At 42.8% G+C, this 20,925-nt stretch overlaps 1 protein-coding gene across 1 annotated transcript in view; it reads left to right on the plus strand.

The window, feature by feature from the left end:
* Positions 1-11,975: 11,975 nt before the first annotated feature.
* The window catches only part of LOC149287647 (fatty-acid amide hydrolase 2-like), a gene marked incomplete at its 3' end in the record, with an annotated part of 171,351 nt that continues 162,401 nt past the window's right edge, over positions 11,976-20,925 (plus strand). Inside the window, exons 1-5 of the mRNA XM_089492661.1 lie at positions 11,976-12,010; positions 13,157-13,278; positions 16,115-16,179; positions 17,358-17,577; positions 17,655-17,864. Coding sequence (XP_089348787.1) covers positions 11,976-12,010; positions 13,157-13,278; positions 16,115-16,179; positions 17,358-17,577; positions 17,655-17,864 — 652 coding nt within the window. The remainder of the gene's footprint in view (positions 12,011-13,156; positions 13,279-16,114; positions 16,180-17,357; positions 17,578-17,654; positions 17,865-20,925) is intronic.

Raw genomic sequence — 20,925 nt, forward strand, 5'->3', positions numbered from 1 at the left:
TCACCGCAGCCGGTGACCGTCTGCACGATGCGTTTTACCTCTGCCCCCAAGATTTACCAGAGCAGACTCCCGGGTGTCTTGCGGGGCCGGCGGGGGACATCTACGCAATACGCGTATACAACATCCGGTGCTGGCACATCCGCTGAGTGCCGGCACCGGCCCCGTATGACACCCGGGAGTCTGCTCTGGTAAGTCGGGGGGGCAGAGTGGCAGCATATTTCAGGGGGGGGGGGACAGTGGCAGCATATCTCGGGGGACGACGACAGTGGCAGCATATCTCGGGGGGGAGAGTGGCAGCATGTTTTTTTGGTGCTTTTTTAAAGAAAAAAAACGTTTTCTTTAAAAAAGCACCAAACTTTTAGGGTGCGGCCTATATACGGGGGCAGCCTATATCCGAGCCAATACGGTATATATATTGTAACATGTAAAAATAATTCCCCACTGTCACCAAAAAAAGTGCAAATTATATATGTGTGTGTGTTTTTTATGAGCAAGCGCTACAATTAGCGGTATATCTTCCCAAAAAATTCCTGCATGGAAAGAGTTAAAATATTGGCATTATAAATGCCCATGGGGTCCCTAGTTTTAAAAAATGTATGATTTGATGGGGTAAATTGAATTGGCCGGCTTCAAACGATGTCCCAAATATAGGACGTGGGCACAGACTGACCAGATGTCTAAACGGCAAATACACACCTCACAAAGGTGGTCTTTTACCTCCCAAATAACCCAACAAACTCATGCATGTGTGGTATCACTGCGCTCAGGAGATGTTGCTGAAGACATATTGGGGTGTTGTTTGAAAGGGACATATACCAGGAGCGGTAAATTTATACCTGGAGTACGTGTGTGAAAAAAATAAAAATAAATTCTGACTACCATAAAGTTTGACAAAGGCTAGTGGTAGAGTTAGTGCATGGAAAGGGTTAAATACCAGCATTTGAAATACCTCGGGTTGTCTAGTTTTTAAAAATATATGGTTTGATGGGGTAAATTGCATTGGCCTGCCTCAAAGATACCTGATATGGCACATGGGGCCGAATGACCAGATTTGGGAAAAAATTGGTTTTGACATAGCAAAACGCTACTTGTACTTATTGCCCAAAAACGTGCAGAAAAAAAACATAAAAACATTGGGTATTTCTAAACTAAGCACAAATAGTAGAATCTATTTAGCAGGGTTTTTCATTAGCGTTTTAGGATGAGTAAAAGATTTTTCAAATAAAAAGATTTTTTTTTTTTATTTTTTTTTTCGTCATTTGGTATCTGAAGAAAGCCCTTCTTGTACTGATAACCTGTGTGGGTACACTAAATGAGTGAGGAGAAAAGTGCAGCTATACACGACCCCTGCAAAAGTATTAAACCAACCTTGGTCCCACAGGGTACAAAAAACAAAACAGCCTGGTCCTTAACCCCTTTGCGACCTTTGCCGGTCCTGAACCGTCCAAAAATTAAATAAGCTTAGAAAGTGATCAACGATCACTTTCTTTGCTTAAACGGCGTTAGTGTAATGCCTCGATGTCGAGGCATTCAGTAATGCCGAGATCGGCATCGGGGGCCATGTCTGGCCCCTCCCCGGGGCGTCAACAGCCGCCATACATTGGCGGCGGACACCCGTTTTAAAAGCGATCAACGATCGCCTCCTAAACTTAAATGGTGTCGCTGGAATGCCTCGATCAGGAGGCATCCAGCGACACCAAACACTTACCTCTGGATGGGCTGTGACCGCTCCGGAGAGCGGTCACAGCCGCAGCTGCCGGTGATCTTCGCCATCAGCAAGATGGCGGCGGCCCGGAAAAAAAACAATAAAGAAGAAAGAGTTCGCTAGACGGTCTCCAGACCCTCTAGAGAACTCTGGCTCCACTTGCAGGTTGAATACAGGTACTGCATTCAACCAACCAAGTCAATGGAACCCAGCTTTCTAATCACTGTGATTAGTAAAATATTCAAAAAAAAAATAAAAAAATAAAAAAATGTGCTAACGTTTAAAAATAATTATGCAGTGATGTCACTTGATGAACCATCCAGTACCAGCAAAATGTGTAAAAAATATATAAAAAAAGTATTAAAAAAATAAAATAAAATAAAAAAATTTATTATTTTGAGCAAGTGCTAAAATTTCTCAAAAATCTCAACAAAGAGTTAAAATAAAAGCACTTCAAATACCCAAGGGGTGTCTAATATATAAAAAAATGGCTGATGGGGTAAATTGGAGTGGCTGAGCTCAAAGATAGGGCATAGGTACAGACTGACCAAAATGGAGAAAAAAGCGCACTTCCCAAATGTGGCATTTTAAATCTCAAACAACCCGACAAACCCATGCATGTCCGGTATCACTGCACTCAGGAGATGTTCCTGAACACACATTGGGGTGTTGTTTAACAGTGACATATACCAGAACCTGTATATCTATAACTAAAGTACAATTTGTGTGAAAAAAAAAATAAAAATATTACTATTACAAAGTTTGACAAACTGTAGTTCTATAATTTAGTTTTCAAAAATATATGGTTTGAATGGGTTAAATTGAGTTAACCCGCTTCAAAGATATTCCAAAGAGGAGATGGAGGCAGACTGACCAGATTTGTTAAAAAAGATTTGGAAATCATAAAACGCTGCTTGTACTTATTGCCCTATAACTTAAAAACAGCAAAAAAACATAAAAACATTGGGTATTTCTAAACTCAGGACAAGTAGTAGAATCTATTTAGCTAGTTTTTTTACTTGCTTTTTTAGGTAAAAGATTTTTCAAATAAAAGTCATAAAATTTGTGTTTTTTTCAATTTTTCACCATGTTTTTTTTATTTTTTTTTATAGTAAATAAGATGATACGATCAAAATAATGGTATCTGAAGAAAGCCCATCTTGTCCTGAAAAAAACAATATATAACTTATGTGGGTACACTAAATGGGTGAGGAGAAAATTACAGCTGAACACAAGCACCACAAAAGTGTCAAAACAGCCTCGGTCCCACAGGGTACAAAACGAAAAATTAGCCCGGTCCTTAAGGGGTTAAGGGATTAAAGAAGGTGGTGGTTTTGATGGTCTGTCCTTCAATATATATATTCTAAGGTTCAGAAAGTCTTCCTCTTTGGTACTGTGACGTTAATTGAATTGGCTAGTGTTCAAATGTGTTGGGAAGTAATGTAACTGATGAAGGGTTCCATCCCATATGAAAAAGAGATCATCAATGCAGGACAAGGTTCACATTATATTGATGTTGGTATATGAAGTTTTCTTCCCAAAAGGGCATAAACAAGTTAGAAAAGCTAGGTGCAAACCTGGTCTCCATGGTTGTCCCTGTTTTTTTGTGGGTAAAATTGATTTTTATACCAAAATTAATTGCGTGTAAGAATAAGAAAATTGACTTTGCACGTTACTAAAATATTATCCTGTCATGTACTGTGAGATGGGGCTCTTAAGTAGGGCTGCAACTAACGACTATTTTCATAATCGATTAGTTGGCCGATTATTTTTTCGATTAATCGGATAAAAAAATGAATGTACATTTTTCATTTATTTTAAATAATTTAATAAACAAATGATGTTAAATACAAACGCAGAATAAAAAAAAAAACTGATAAAATGCATTTCTTGTCTTTATTCCCCAACCAGCCCCCCAATTTATGCACATTTGAGCCGAGGCTTGCCACGCTGCCTCCCAGACATGCCACGCTGCCTGCCACATATACCACTCCACGCTGCCTCCCACATATGCCACTCCACGCTGCCTCCCACATATGCCACTCCACGCTGCCTCCCACATATACCACTCCACGCTGCCTCCCACATATACCACTCCACCCTGCCTCCCACATATTCCACTCCACCCTGCCTCCCACATATGCCACTCCACGCTGCCTCCCACATATGCCACTCCACGCTGCCTCCCACATATGCCACTCCACGCTGCCTCCCACATATGCCACGCTGCCTCCCACATGCACATTTGAGCCCAGGCTTGCCACGCTGCCTCCCAGACATGCCACTCCACGCTGCCTCCCACATATACCACTCCACGCTGCCTCCCACATATGCCACGCTGCCTCCCACATATGCCACGCTGCCTCCCACATATGCCATGCTGCCTCCCACATGTGCCACTCCACGCTGCCTCCCACATATTCCACTCCACGCTGCCTCCCACATATGCCACGCTGCCTCCCACATGCACATTTGAGCCCAGGCTTGCCACGCTGCCTCCCAGACATGCCACTCCACGCTGCCTCCCACATATACCACTCCACGCTGCCTCCCACATATGCCACGCTGCCTCCCACATATGCCATGCTGCCTCCCACATGTGCCACTCCACGCTGCCTCCCACATATTCCACTCCACTCTACCCCCACATATGCCACTGTGCCTGATACGCCTTATACCCCCTGATACACCACTCAATCCTCCCCAGACATGCCACACTGCCTCCCAGACATGCCACGCTCCTCCCCACATATGCCTTATATATCGTATATGCCTTATACCCCCAGATATGTCACTCCATCCTCCCCAGATATGCCTTATACCCCCAGATATCTCATAGTCCCCTCAGAGTCACAGACCTGTTCGCATCACACTGACACCATACTTTTATAAATAAGTACTGGGTTAATCTTCACTGCCCCCAGGATTTAGATTCCCCTTAGTCTGCCCCCCTTTACCTCTAACTGCGCCTTAAGTTAACTTTATTAAATTAACCCTCAGTCCTCATCATTAAATTAACACTAAACACCCCATTAACCATAACTACCCCTAAATTAACTCTAAATACCCCATCAAACACAACTACCCTAAATTAACCCTAAACACCCCATTAACCACAGCATCCCCTAAATTAACCCTAAAGACCCCCATCAACCACAACAGCCCCTAAATTAACCCTAAACACCCCATTAACCACAACTGCCTCAAATTAACCCCAAACACCCCATTAACCACAGCTGCTCCTATATTAACCCTAAACACCCCATTAACCATAACTGCCCCTAAATTAACCCTAAACACCCCATTAACCATAGCTGCCCCTAAATTAACCCTAAACACCCCATTAACCATAGCTGCCCCTAAACACCCCATTAACCATAGCTGCCCCTAAACACCCCATTAACCATAACTTCCCCTAAATTAACCCTAAACACCCCATTAACCATAACTGCCCCTAAATTAAACCCCACCTCCCCTAACTTTCAGCAGCCCAAATATTTATTTTATACTTACAGTTAGATGAGTGTCACAGCCATGTGGTTCTGGCCTTCTGGGAGAAGGAAGGGGGCGGGGCCAGTTGTCACAGTGATTACAGGGAGGGGCTGGTAAGCAGGAGCTGCTGCTGTGAGTCACTGAAACGGTTTATATAATGAGGGGTATTTTTCAGAGCGTTTGCTCTGAAAAAACCCTCATTTTATAATCGATAAAAATCGATTCAACTAATCGATAATGAAATTCGTTGGCAACGATTTTCATTATCGATTTTATCGATTAGTTGTTGCAGCCCTACTCTTAAGATTGTTGTGGTATCCTTTAGATAAGATGGTTGTATGTCGACAAATGGTCGTAATTAGGGCTGCAACCACTAATCGATAAAATCGATAATGAGAATCATTGCCATTGAATTTCATTAAAGATTAGTTGAATCGATTTTTATCGATTATAAAATATCACTCGTTTTATAATCCGTTTAGTGTGACTCACAGCAGCAGCTCCTACTCACAGTTCCTCCCTGTAGTCACTGCCGATTGGCCCGCCCACTTCCTTCTTCCAGTCCCTCCCTGCAGTCACTGCCGATTGGCCCGCCCACTTCCTTCTTCCAGCCCCTCCCTGCAGTCACTGCCGATTGGCTGCAAGGAGGGACAGGGAGAAAGGGGCGGGACCAATTGGCAGTGACTGCAGGGAGGGACAGGGAGAAAGGGTCGGGCCAAAGTGCTGACTGGCCCCGCCCATTTCCTATACCGTCCACATGGCTCAAGAACTAACTGGTGAGTATAAAATTAATATTTGGGACGGAGGCGTCATGATGTAGGGACGTTCCTGCATGCTCCCTCCCTCCTCCTCCCCTTTCCTTCCTGTCCTCTCCTTCTCCTTCACTCGGAACTCGCTGAGGACGACTCGGCACGATACGCCGGTTCCGTCCGGCGTGACACGATACATCGGCTCGGTATGGCACGGCGGCTCAGCACGGCACGCCGGCTCAGCATGACACAGTGGCTCGGTATGACATAAGTGGCTCGGCACGGCGAGCTTGACACAGCGGCTCGGCTCGGCACGGCGATATGCCGGTCCAGTGATACAGAAGCTCGGTATCATAACAGCAAGGTACCATGGCAGCCTGATTTAAGATTTTTCTTCGCAAAGGTAACTTACGCCTAACACTATATGCCAGACCGTATAGACTCTACCAATGTGGCTCCAGACATCACAAACAGATGAACTATTTATTAAAGCTTCAGTTTGAAAATTGGCACTACCGACCACTGCACTATATACATCACTCATTGCAAACCATTATACTCTGCTTACTTTGCTGATGAAGTGTTTGCCAATGCTAATCCTAAATTTTTATTATTATAGGCATACATTGATAAGAGATTTATTTATAAATCCTGGTTTAGTTGTAAGCGGAGGTTTGGACATTGTCAGGGGAAGCTTATATCTTTAAAAGTAAAAGGCTTAAAAAAAAATTCTATTCCTTCGTGTTATATTAATAGTAATAACAGGATACTGCTTAGAGGAAGAGGATGCCTCCTAAAAATCCAAGCCGGAAGTCCGCAGGTACTAACTAAATATCCCGGCAGTTAAAATTGATAAATTTTTGAGAGTTTCTCCTGTTATAACAAAAAGCCTAAAAGCCGAACGGCTAAAAATGCTTCCCCAGTGGAAGGAAGAGAAGATATGGAGGGGTCAGGATCTCTAACTCCACAAGAAATGGGGGACTTGGGGGAGGAGTATGGATGCTCAATTGAGCCAGGCCTTCTTAGTATCATTCTTAAAGAAGTACAAAATTCTAACCAAGCTTTAGCGCAGTTAAATTTGAAAGTGGAAAGTTTGTCTATTGAAGTCTCCTTTATTAGAGACGACTTAAATAAGATACGGGAAAGGTTGCTTACGTTGGAAACAATGGTCCCCTCCTTGGATAAAGAAATGGTTGAGATAAAGAACTGTACAACTTCCTTTAGCACGGATATGGAGAAATTGAAAGATAAAATGAGAGATATGGAAGACAGATCTAGAAGGAATAATATTCTTATTCTGGGGCTACCAGAGGGGGTGGAGGGTTTAGATCCCAGGATGTTTTGACAGAAATGGATTGGTGAGACTGTCGGGGCACAAACACTTTCTTCCTTATTCTGTGTGGAAAGAGCTCATAGGGTCCCGGCAAAAATCCCTCCACCGGGGGCTCCACCAAGGACTATGATAATTAGACTATTAAACTCTTTTGATCGTGATCTAATTCTTAGATGTGCTAGGGAAATGGGTACAATTTCATATAATTCAGCTAAGATTGCCATGTATCCAGATTTCTCCAGAGGAACTCAAATGCAACGTGCGGCCTTCGCTGAAATAAAAAAACGGCTCAGACTCGCTATTCCTTGTTGTTTCCCACAAAGCTTCGAGTGCAATATAAATCAGGAACTTTATTTTTTTAAGTCCTCAGGAGGTGTCTAGGTGGCTTGAAGGAGAGGGGCTGTAAAACTTAATTGTTTAATTATACTTAGTTTATTGGGAGGTTGGGGGGGTTATTATGACGGTGTAGAGATACGTGTGGAAAATGGTCCAGCACGCATCACGAGATAGGGGGGGGTGGGTTATTGGTGTGCAGGGGTTTTCTTTTTCGTTTTCTTTTTTTTTTTTTTTTCTTTTGAATGCAAATTAAAGTTTTGTTTTCGAATGTGAGGGGAACTGGAGATTGTCGAAAGAGGGTGGCCATATTCGATCGTGTTCAGAAACATCTCCCGGCTATTATTTGTTTAGTAGAAACATACACGGTAGGAGAGACACAAAGGAGGCTATCGAGAAGATGGGCCCAGGTGGAATTGCAGAGTGTCTCTACTTCTTCATTGAAAGATTCCGTTAGTGATTAAGAACAAGAAAATTGATGAGAGAGGTAGATTTATTTTTGTACATTTAATTATCTATAACCAGGAGATGATTATGGCTTTCTTTTATGTTCCTCCCCCTTTCTCCCCACAGCCAATAAATAAATTAGTTCAATTCATTGGAGGTAAGGAACATCTCCCACTATATTTGTTTGGAGATTTCAATTGCATACTGGATCTTGAGAAAGATGTGGTGCCAGTGGTCAATAAACAGTACACTAACTTGAATACTCAGACTCCATTAGCAAGAATAATCGAAGAATTGGGTTGGACTGATCCATGGCGGTTAATGAATCCTGTTACACAAAGATAATCATGTTATTCTGCCACACATCAAACCGCATCTAGGATTGATTTGGTATTATGTAATGATTTGGGGATTAGGTTTATTCACAAAATTGTGTAATCGAGGTCAATTTCAGACCACGCACCACTAATAGTGGATTTAACACTGGGGGATGAGAGAAAGAATGAAGGGAAAATCCCCATTTGCTGACACTACTTGAAACTAAAGAAAATAATATGCAGTTGTTAAAAGAGTTTTGGGAGAGTAATAAAGCTTCTGCCACTTTGTGTGGTATGGGATGCATTAAAAGCATTCCTGCGGGGGTTGCTCCTTAGAGATGTGATTACAAAAAAAAGAAGCTTTTTCCAAAAAGAGAAAACTATAAGAGAGAAAGTAACTAGCAGCAAAATAAAATTTGCTAAAGATCCTTCAATCAATAATTATGACCAAATGAAATGACCAACTTGCAGCTCTGATGATAGATAAGGCACAACATAAGTTATTTGTCAGAGGTCAAAGGAACTTTGTTGAAGGGGGTCGGCTGGGGAAACTACTTGCGAATATGGTAAAAGCTCAGAAAGATAAAAGTGACATTCTGGCAATTGAAAATGAAGATGGTAGGGTAGTAAATGAACCAAGTAAAGTGCAGGCCGTAGTGGTCGATTTCTTCTCTAAGTTATACCAAGCAGATCCAGCAGCAAACTGGAGAAGTGTGATTTACCTACGATCTCGCTTGAACAGAAGGATACATTAGAGAGGGATATTACGGTGGAAGAGATGAGCGAGGCCCTTCTTTCTTGCGCAGCTTCATCTGCCCCAGGAGGGGATGGACTCCCTTTTGGGGTCTATCAGGAATATGCGGGTATCCTTTTACCTATTCTATGTTTAGTCTTTTCCGAAGGTCTGAAAGGAAAGCAGCTACCAAGGTCAATGCTGGAAGCAACAATTATACTTATTCTTAAAAAGGATAAAAATCCAGTAAAAGTAGAATCATATCGGCCGATATCCCTAATTAATATTGATGCGAAAATTCTAGCTAAAGTGTTGGCCATAAGAGTAGCAAGTTGTGTGCCTGTTTTGATCGGAGAAGACCAGACGGGCTTTGTACCAGGAAGGATATTACATTCTAATTTGGAAAGAGTTTTTGCCAATCTCCAGCTAGGCGCGAACCTTCCCCACTCCATTCTGTCCTTAGATGCCATGAAGGCATTCGACAGGGTGGAGTGGCGTTTTTTATGGTATACGTTAGCAGCTTTTGGTTTTGGGGAGGGTTTTTTGAGTTGGGTACAACTCTTGTATAGATCTCCAGTAGCAAGGATTAATTTAAATGGTAAGCTCTCAGATATTTTTTCTCTAAGTCGATGAAACCTGTCAGGAGTATCCACTTTCGCCCCTTTTATTTATATTATATATTGAACCATTAGCCTCAAGTATTAGGAAAAACCATGAAATAAGAGGTTTTGGCCTAAAAGGTAGTGATGAGAAAGTCTTATTATACGCTGACGACCTATTATTGTTTTTGGAAGACACTGAAAAAATGCTCCCAATAGTGATAGACACGGTTGAGTCTTTTGGCAGATTGTCAGGACTTAAAATTAATTGGGACAAGTCAACACTTCTCCCGTTAAATTCAGTAGGTATCCCCAAGGTGGGAGTTAAGATCTTGAATCAGGGGGATGCTCTGGAGTATTTGGGGATTAAAATCTCAACCTTTTCATTAAGCAGAACCTTACCCCATTAGGTATCAAGATACAAAAAAAAAAAGGTGGGGATCTGGACAAAACTCCCGTTGTCATTGGCAGATAGGGTGAGTCTGGTGAAGATGATTGTTCTCCCGCAGGTCTTGTTTGTTTTGTCTGCCTCACCGGTGTGGATCCCGGATAAATGGTTTAGAGGTTTAGAAGCTGCACTGAGCAAACTATTGTGTGGAAGAGGTAGAGTACGCATGAAATACGCCAAGCTCAGTTCACTGGAGGGTGAGGGGGGTTGGGCATTACCGCATTTCAAATTATATTTCTTGGCAAAGAAGATCCAGAACTTGAAATTAAATGGGTACGGGGGGTCAATTCAGTTTCTGAACCCCATGGAAATGTTGGAGGCAGGGTTACACCTGGAAGGGAAATTTGATAATACCTCTTTGGTGAAGTTATATAGAAAAGTGTGGTAGGGAACTAAATGTATCTGTAAAATCGAGGGTAGTCTACCCCATACACGAATATGGTAGAACTCAAAATTTATGGAGTTTCACAAGGGGTTAGGGAGTGACTTTTGGATTAATAAAGGGATTAGTTTTGTTGGACAGCTGTTTATTGCTGGTCATATTAAGGATTTTGAGGAGCTCAAATCTGAACACGGGTTGGAAAACGGACATAAATTCTGGTATAATCAATTAGTTCACGCATATAATTGCACGGAAAATAAGAAGATTTTTGAGGTTGAGACACATGAGCTTTTTGAATTCTTGCAGGCAAGATTGACAGGGAAGAAGACACTTAATATTATTTATAAAACACTGTTAACAGAAATGGATATAGGGTTCAGAGGCAAGATCAAAAGGAAATGGGAAGAAGAGAATGGTGTTATTGATGAGGCCTCTTGGAACCATATGCTTAATAACACAGGGTGTTGCACTGCAAATAAACAATACCAATTTACACAACTTAAAATTATTTATCGTTTATATTATTCCCCGCACCAGTTATGGAAGATCAAATGTAGGGAGAATTCAGATTGCCCCAGATGTGGGTCTATTGCACTTATGGTGGGAATGTTATAGAATTAGAACATTTTGGGATGATATATTCTTGTTGTAATGCTGAAATGGATCCAAAGGTTGTGATCTTAGGCGATGTGGAACAGTTTGGCAGGCTAAACAAACTTTTTAGAAAAATTTTCTTCTTAGGGAGACTACTGATTCTGAGGAAATGGTTTGATAAAGGAGTCCCCGCTTTGGCCCAGTGGAAGAAAAAACTTGCAGAAAAAACTTGGACACCCCTGCACTATGGCATATCAGGGGGTATACAGCATACCTTGGAAGGACGGAGTGACATATCTGGGGATATAAGGCAGATAGGGTATATAAGGCATATGTGGGGAGGGCAGTGTGGCATGTCTGGGAGGGCAGTGTGGCATATCTGGGAGGCAGTGTGGCAAGCCTGGGCTCAAATGTGCATAACTGGGGGGGCAGGTTGGGAAATAAAAACAAGAAATGCATTTTCAAAGTTTTTTTATTCTGCTGTTTGTTTTTTACATCCTACGTTACTTTAATAAATGATTTTAAATAAATGAAAAATTTATATATTTTTTGTCAGATTAATCAATTAATCGAAAAAATAATCGGTCAACTAATCGATTATGAAAATAATCATTTGTTGCAGCCCTACTTTAGACCATGCCATTGTATTTTCTATTGGCTATAACTGTACGTCCAAAGGGGCCTCTGACCTTACTTTTCTCAAAGACAAAAGAAAAGGAATGAAGGCAGGACACGACTTCCTTCCTGTAAATGTACCAAAAACTTTACTGGCAAATACAGACAATAATCAGAACTGCGCAGCTCCATCTACAGCTCAAGTGCTATTCATACATATTAAAGTACATGCTGTTGTATTTCCCTACATCACGGACGTCACGGTACGTCCATATAGTCGCAAAGGGGTTAAGGAAGCAAATTTTTCATTTATTTCAAATAATTTAATAAAGTAACGTAGGATGTTAAAAACAAACAGCAGAATAAAAAAAACTTTCATAAAAATGCATTTCTTGTTTTTATTTCCCAACCTGCCCCCCCCCAGTTATGCACATTTGAGCCCAAATTTGGATTTAATAACAGGTTGAACCTCCTTGGGCAGAAATAACCTCAAACAAACACTAATAATACCAGCATACTAAATGTAAAAAACATCAGTTTTGAAACAGCAATGCACACCTTATAATATGTGCCCCATAACTATTTGAAATGTATGGAAACTCTATATAACTGAGGCATTTCCAAAATCAAGAAACCTGAATTGTTCTGTCACTGTAACTAATTTAGCGAGGATTTACATAAGAAAATGTTTTTTATTCTATTTTTCCCTAGTTTACGCATAGTAAATGTTAGACTAAAAAATTAACTATGGTATCAAAAGAAAGCTTGCGCAGACCTTCATCGGCTGCCACACTACACACCAAGGAATCTGAAGCACGGGGAGAAGTCTAGGGATGCACTGGTAAATTGTGGGAGGGTAAGAGTGGCATATAGGTGGGGGTATAAGGGCTTTCTGGAGGCAGAGTGGCATATAGAGGGTTAAAAAAGAATATCAAGGAGGCAGAGTGGCATATAGGGGATTAAAGGGAATATCAATGAGGCAGACTGGCATATAGGAGTTGAAAGGAATATCAGGGAGGCAGAGCGGCACATGTGGGGTTAAAAGGAATATCAGGGAGGAAGAGTGGTATATAGGGGTACAAGGCATATCTGGGGGGGGCAGAGTGGCAAATAGGGGGTCAAGAGGCATTAATGGCGGCAGAGTGGCATATCAGGGAGGCAGAGTGCCATATAGGGGGTATAAGGCATTTCTAGGGGCAGAGTGGCATATAAGGAGGTATAAGGCATAACTGGGGAGCAGGTTGGCAAATTAAAGGAAATTAAAAACAAAAATTAATTTTTCTCAATCAGTTTTTATTAAATCTGAAAAAATAATTTACATGTGAATTAATATTTGTATAAGATATAAGATTCGTATCGCCGGGCAGGTGTGTTTTTTTTTGTTTTGTTTTTTTTTTCCTTTCATTTAGCCCTGTTGCGGGTAAGCGAGACCTGGATCCTACTATCCGGCAGCCGGTGGACGTCTGCGTGATGCGCGTAGACAGCCTCCGTTGCCGGCACTTCCTCCGGGGCCATAGAAGCCCCGGCAGAAGTGCCGGCAGTGGAGGTTGTCTGCGCGCATCGCTGCAGCCGGAAGCCATAGACACCAGGGAGTCTGGGGGTGCATTGGTAAATTGGGGGGGCATATCTAGGGAGCAAAGTAGCATTTCAGGGGGGCATAAAGCATATCTGGGGGCAGATTGGCATTTCTAGGGGGCATAAAGCATATCTGGAGGGCAGAGGGGAATATCTATAAGTAAGGTGCATTATGAATTAAGAGGGGACCATGTTAAAATACATGTATTCCTTTGTATTATATAAAATACTGGTTTACCATTACACTAATCTGTATTTTTTGTTTAAAAATAAATCTTTCTTTCAAATAGCACCAAACTTTTAGGGTGCGGACTATAATCTAGCCCAGGGCTTGACAAATTTGTTATAAATCTAGGAGCCAGCTAAAAAAGTTAGGAGCCGGGACTTTTTTTGCCCCTGCACCCACACTTTGCCCCTGCACTTTGCCCCAGCACTCAGTCTCACACTTTGCCCCAGCACTCGCACTTTGCCCTGCACCCACACTTTGCCCCAGCACTCAGTCTCACACTTTGCCCCAGCACTCATACTTTGCCCCAGCACTTTGCCCTGCACCCACACTTTGCTCTAGCACTTTGCCCTGCACCCACACTTTGCCCAGCACTCACACTTTGCACCAGCACTCAGTCTCACACTTTGCCCCAGCACTCAATCTCGAGTTATTGATTGTTAACACCAATCACAGTCCTGCCCAGACATACCCAGGTTCCAGCATGTACTGGCTGACTTGGCATGATAGGAGTACATGCTGAAACCTGGCTTGCTGCCCCCCCCTTGTGTATTGATGCTGCACATCACTTAGAGCCCCATGTGCCATGCTCCTCCCCCCACTTACACAACCATGCTATCACACACACACTCATTCATATACTCACTCATGCACCCTCCTTCACCCCCTTACCTGCACTGCAGATCTCTCACTCGCAGACTTCCATAGGGGCCCTGCTGCTTCTATCTCTGTCTCTCTGCACGAACGTCTCTTGTCCCGCCAACTGGGAGGAGGAACAGAGCAGTCATGTGACTCCTCTGGTTTCCTGCTTCCTGTGGCCACTCCACCACAAGAGACGCTGGTTGCACATTAAAAGCAACGCACAGCCAAGCAGTGCGGCCCCTGCGGGGATTATTTTCGGCCGTTTTTTGTTTTTTTTAAATTGCGGCTTTTTGCCGAATATGTGTTTCGGCCACCGGTTTGGCTCACAAACACCTAGGCGCCAATACGGAAAATATATATCTATATAATACAAAAAGTTTTTTATGAGCAAGTCCTACAATTAGTGCTATATCTTAACAAAAAGTTTAAATATTGGCATTTTAAATGCCCATGGCGTGCCTAGTTTAAAAAAAAAACCAAAAGATTTGATAGGGTTAATCAAATATGGGACATGGGCACAGGCTGACCAGATGTCCAAATGGCAAAAAATGCACACCTCACAAAGGTGGCCTTTTATCTCCTAAATAACCCACATGCATGTGGGGTATCACTGTGCTCAGGAGATGTTGCTGAACACATATTGGGGTTTGACAGTGACACATACCAGGAGCAGTAAATTCACATCTGAACTACAATGTCTGTGTGGACAAAAAATACTACCATAAAGTTTGACAAAGGCTGATTTAGTGCATGGAAAGGCTTAAAATACCAGCATTTGAAATACCCTGGGGTCTAGTTTTCAAAAATATATGGTTTGATTAGGTAAATTGCATTGGTTGGCTCAGAACAAATAGTAAAATCTATTTAGCAGGTTTTTTCATTAGTTTTTGCAGATGAGTAAAAAGATTTTTCAAATAAAAGTGAGAAAATGTCCTTAGATGATATGATAGATATGCAGGAGACAAGTGGAGTTTGAATGATACCTTTATTTGGCTAACTGAGTATATATATATTGCAAGCTTTCAAGACCTCTCAGGTCCCTTCATCAGGCATGTTGCACAATAATGTGAAAAACCTCTCTTTAAGTATCAGTCAAATAGCATGGTTACAATTGGGAAGCAGATAGCATCAAAATGTCTAAGACAAGACAAAGTTCTTTGATCAGTCAATAGTGTTAAAATCAGAGGTGGATTGGAGTCATAAAAGGAGGTGTCAGGAGGTATTCACAACTCTAATGGGGTCAGGTTGTGTGCATGTCTGGTTTGTATCTATCTTTTATGATAGATATGATAAAAAAATGGTATCTAAAGAAAGCCCTGCCTGTCCTGAAAAAACAAAACAATATATAATGTGTGTGGGTGCACACAATGAGAGAGAAGAAAATTACAGCTAAACAGCAACACTGAAAATTAAGAGCCTTTGTCTCAAATTGTACTAAGAAAAAGAGTCTTATCATTAAGGGGTTAAACATGGAAAGGAAGTTATATTTCGCTACAATATTACTATACACAACAGTGTGCATCAAGTCACCCATATAAATTGTTTTTTAAGCATAAAGACATAGAATATGTGAACCCGCCTAGGCGTGGCCCTGGCCTTTGTGATAGGACGGCCACCTGGCGCCCCTGCTGCTATGGCGATCTGTGCGTCCGCACAGCTCGCACACCCCAAACACCAGCCCTGAACGTCGGCAACCTGGCCTCGTGCCACAACTGAAGACTTTGCTTGCCTGTTGTAGCACCTGTGCCATAGGTTCGCCATTGCTGGTCTAAGGTGTCCTTGTACTGCTTAGAGTCTCTGGAGGAAAACCACATTTACATCCTATGCTACAAATGCATGCTTTGTTTATATACTCTCATCTTCACCTCACCAATCAAATCTGTCTCGTTAACTTTGAATTTCAATTCTCTGTTCTGTTTGCTAGCATTAATCTCATCTTCCAACTTGGAATGCATGAAATTCCCACACATGTACACCAAGAATAGGAAGGTTAGGTAGAATGGATGAACGTAGGTCTCTTTTCGACCTTATGAACTATGTAAGGTCTGAACAGACTCCTGCATGCTGTGTTTACCAAGCCAATGGGGTAGTTCCACTGACATCGGGGGCATTCCTGCTGATGTCAGTGGGCGTTCCCCCTTACATCATGGGAAACACCACCATTTAAAGGGAAAATGGTGGGGGGTGGCGAGTCATGACCCCACGACCCGGAGGATTCGGGTGTTGACCTGAGGAGTTCCCATGTATGAAGAAGTGTTCAGCTAAACACATCTTCTGCACTTTGATTAGCTGGGGGGGGTGGACAAAGATATGCTGCCACTGTCCCCCCCCCCGAGATATGCTGCCACTGTCCTCCTCCCCCCCCGAGATATGCTGCCACTTACCAGAGCAGACTCTCGGGTGTCTTGCGGGGCCGGCGGGGGACATCTACGCAATACAACTTCTGGTGCCGGCACTCAGCGGATGTGCCGGCACCGGAAGTTGTATACGCTTATTGTGTAGATGTCCCCCGCCGGCCCCACAAGACACCCGGGAGTCTGCTCTGGTAAGTCTTGGGGGCAGAGATAAAACGCATCGTGCGGACGTTCGCTGGCTGCGGCGATGCGCGTAAACAACCTCCGCTGCCGGCATGTCTGCACGATGTGCTTTAACACTCTCCCTTGCCGGGACTCCCCTCGTGGGAATTCCCGGCAAGAGAGATTGTTAAAGCACATCGTGCAGACGTACCGGCAGCGGAGGTTGTTTACGCGCGCATCGCTACAGCCAGTGAACGTCTGCGCGATGCGCTTAGACAATCTCCCGTGCCGGCACTCCCCCCTTGGAAAGTGCTGGCAGTTGAGGCTGTCTGAGCACATCCGAGAGTAGGATACGGGTCCCCTGCACTGCTGCGGGGGATCTGTATCCTAACCCTGCTGCCTGCCCGGCGCCCGGAACCGCATGTCCCGGGCATCGGGCGCTAGACCCCGAATATAGGCTGCACCCCCACTTTAAAGACTTGGTGGGGGGAAAAAGTGCGGCCTATATTTGAGCCAATACGGTAAGTTAATGGTAGATAAATGGGTTTCCCTCACTTGATAGAGAACTGAGCAATAGGTCAATGAAGTCTCTGATAGCCTCTAATATTCTGAAAGTGATGCAATTCTTCTTGTTTTGTTATTCCTCTCCAGCTCCGTAGCACTGTCTTGGTTCAGTCATTTATCTCCAGAATCCAGCAGGTGAATCCAGTTCTCAATGCAATGGTCTGTGACAGGTTTGCTGAAGCCCTTAATGAGGCTCAGATTGTTGATGACCTGGTATCCTCAGGCACAATGGATAATGAAACTCTCAGAGACAAATACCCACTACTTGGTATTCCATTTACTGTTAAGGAAGCTTTTGCTTTGAAAGGTGAGCAGTATGCTAACACACATTTATATGATAATATGTTTAAAACATAACACCAAACATGCCTTCTATGTAACTAGGTATGCCACAGAGTTCTGGACTTCTGTCAAGACGTTTGGTTCGCTCTCAAACAGATGCAGCTGTTGTGTCACGACTGAAGAGAGCTGGAGCAATCCCCCTGGGTGTCACGAACTGTAGTGAGCTCTGCATGTGGTATGAGTCCAGCAACAAAGTTTATGGCAGGACCAGGAACCCATATAACCCACAGCATATAGTGGGTGGTAGCTCTGGTAAGTCAATGAAGAAGGTGGTGTAAAAAAAAAACTGTGTAAAGCTGAACAAAGTAGCTGAAAAAACATGGAAAAGTAACAAATAGTAGCAAATACTGTTTTACATTGTTTATGTCAAGTACTGTATTGGCACCCTTTGATACTAAGGTGTCGCTAAAGGACCGGAGCCGTTTTTGTGTTTTTGTGTCTTTCTTCAACTGTAATTTCTCTCTTATCAATTAGTACACCCACACAAATCATATATTGTTTTTTTCAGCACAAGTAGGGCTTTCATTTGAAACCATATTAAGCTGGGTAGTACATTTTTTTGTTTGAAATAAACTGGAAAAAGTGGGGAAAAAATGAAAAAACCGAATTTTTTTACAGTTTTGTATACATACAAATTGTACACATATTGAACTAATGGGAAAAAATTATCCAAAATATATTCATTAACTTGTCCTGATTTGGAAACCACCCAACATGGCCAGGATTTTCATCTAGTTTGACCAGTATAGGGCAAATATTGCAAGGCATGCATCACGTTTTTGAAATGTAATTTTTTTCAAATTTGGCATGGTAGTCTAATAACTGCAATAGTTGTCACAGATACTGATTATCCCCCAAAAATTATATGTTTATGAACAGTAGATAAGTCAAGTTGTACAACTAGGGTCATTTTGACACTTTTCAAACCGGGATTTTATCGCCAATTGCTGCCAAATTTTTAGGTATTTTTATATTTTTGGGGGTTTTTTTTGCAAATGTTGCAATGCTGCTTTAGATTTTATATTATATTTTGTATAGAATATGTGCAACTGCTGAAAACAACACCAAATTGTGTTCACCAACATCCCCTGGTTCCAACAAGGCCTCACATGCATGGTTCATGCATTCTTTGAGGAAGCTATGAGGGCAAAACTGGAACATGCGCATTTTAGTTTTCACATTTGGAATTTTCAGAAATTGGTTTACTGGGCCCATATCCCATTTGGGAGATTTTGGAAGCCCCCCACTGTAAATTACCCCATAAAAGTATATATTTATGAACAGCAGACAAGTTAAGGTGTTCAACTAGGGTAGTTTTGACAGTTTTCAGCCAGCCATTTCTTCACTGATGTCTGCCAAAGTTCACGGAAAATTTATTTTATTGCGTTTTTAACAAATACATTTCAATGTTAAAATGTATTTCTTGCACAGCATATATTTTGGAATGTGTCTGTGGGAATGTGTGCCGATCCAGCCAAAAGAGCATTTGTGAGATTAGGCGCTGATGTCTGATGACAAGAATTTCTGGCTTGCAAATAGATTTTGAAGATGTTCCTTGGGATTAAGTTCAGGGCTCTGTGCAGGCCACTTGAGTGGACCATGCTTTGTGCACAGGGAATATACAGATATACTGTATATAAACTGGTAAGTGTCACTGATCCGACTCCCGGCGTTGGCGGGGGGACTGCCGCTCGCAGATGTCGGGCGCCCGATAACCCGGCACCCGGCTCCGGCGGGTGGATCGCCGCTCGCGGACGTCGGGTTCTCGACCCCTCGGTTCCCGGTAACGGTGGACGGGCTACCATCCGCGGTAACCGGGAGTTCGAGTTCCCTCCCCGGGACTCCGTTGCCGGCGGCGGATATTACGGAACTCAAGGGATTGAGTCTGAGGTCTCCCCGGCCTCCATACTTACCTCCTCTTCTGGCGGCTACTGCAGGAACTCTGGGGGCGCAGCTATGCCGCGTGGCTGGCATCGGGGTGGTGATGGACGGCTGAGGGCTCGGCCGTGATGTCAGCTCGGAGGCGGGGTTTTAGGTTGGCGCCGGCTTTAAAAAGACGGAAATCCGTTTCTCCTGTACCCTGTTGTGGTCCTAAACCTCGTATTTTGCTGAACTCCTGATCTTCGTTATTTTGACCCACTGTCTGCCTGTTTACTCTTTTGGATTGCATTTCTGTACCTCTGCTCGGTGATTTGTGTACCAGTTTGGCTCGTCTGACTACCCTCTCTGTGTCTCGACTCCTGGCTTGTTTGACTACCTGCTCCGTGTACCAGTTTGGCTCGTCTGACTACCCGCTCCGTGTCTCGGATCCTGGCTTGTGCGACTACCTGCTCTGTGTACCAGTTTTGGCTCGTCCGGAGATTCCTTCACCTGTCTACTCAGTACCTATATCTGCCTGCCCGTACTAGGCCTCCTTACTGTGGGGATCCTCTAAGTCCTGGTTCTCTGTTACTTGGGGCTTCTCCCTTTGTATCAGGGGACTGGGCAGAATAACTCCTGCGGTAAGTGCCATTGTACGGGTAGTCCTGACAGTTAGCAAATAATATTGATATGAGTGAAAACAATATAATTGAATTAGCACACCAAAATGTGCCAGGAGATGTGTACACAAAGAAATATATTGTATACCTATATGGAATGTTGTTATAATCAGGCTGGTTCCTCGTCTATCTGTCTGCAGGGTTCCACTATTGGTTATCCAAACTCCCGATTCGAGGTAAACCTTGAGGTAAGCTGATATTCCAAAACGTAAACACTTAACCACGTAGCATCACACGTGATAGCAAGTTACCAATCACTATGCGTTTCACTTAACAACAGCTTCTTTAAAGGAGAGGATCCCTCTCCTCCTTATATGTGTCGAAAGTCTTTAACATCCAATCAACTTAATAGGGGACTTTTAACCCCTAATATACCTTTAGACATATAATAATAATAAATATTCCTATTATGAAGTAAACAACTAAAATATACATTGTAATCATTCTAATGTAATAGACGTAAAAGTAAGAACATAATTTAATCACTATCTTCTCCATCTCTATCCACAGAGTGTATTCTACTGCCAATCTCTGTGGTAGTAATTTAGTTTCTGTTTTTTATCACACAAATTGTACTTCAGGTGTGAATTTACAGCTCCTGGTATATGTCACAGTCACACAACAATATGTGTTCAGAAATATCTCCTTAGTACAGCGATACCACCCATGCGTGGGTTTGTCAGGTTGTTTGGGAGGTAAAATGCCACATTTTGGAAGTGTGCATTTTTCAAATTTGAACTTTGATGTCTGGTCCTACTGCCTCCATGTCCTAA

Source organism: Sceloporus occidentalis, unplaced genomic scaffold (genome assembly GCF_023333645.1).
Source record: "Sceloporus occidentalis isolate IW3139 unplaced genomic scaffold, rSceOcc1.0.p SCAF_58, whole genome shotgun sequence".
NCBI classification, from domain to species: Eukaryota; Metazoa; Chordata; class Lepidosauria; order Squamata; family Phrynosomatidae; genus Sceloporus; species Sceloporus occidentalis.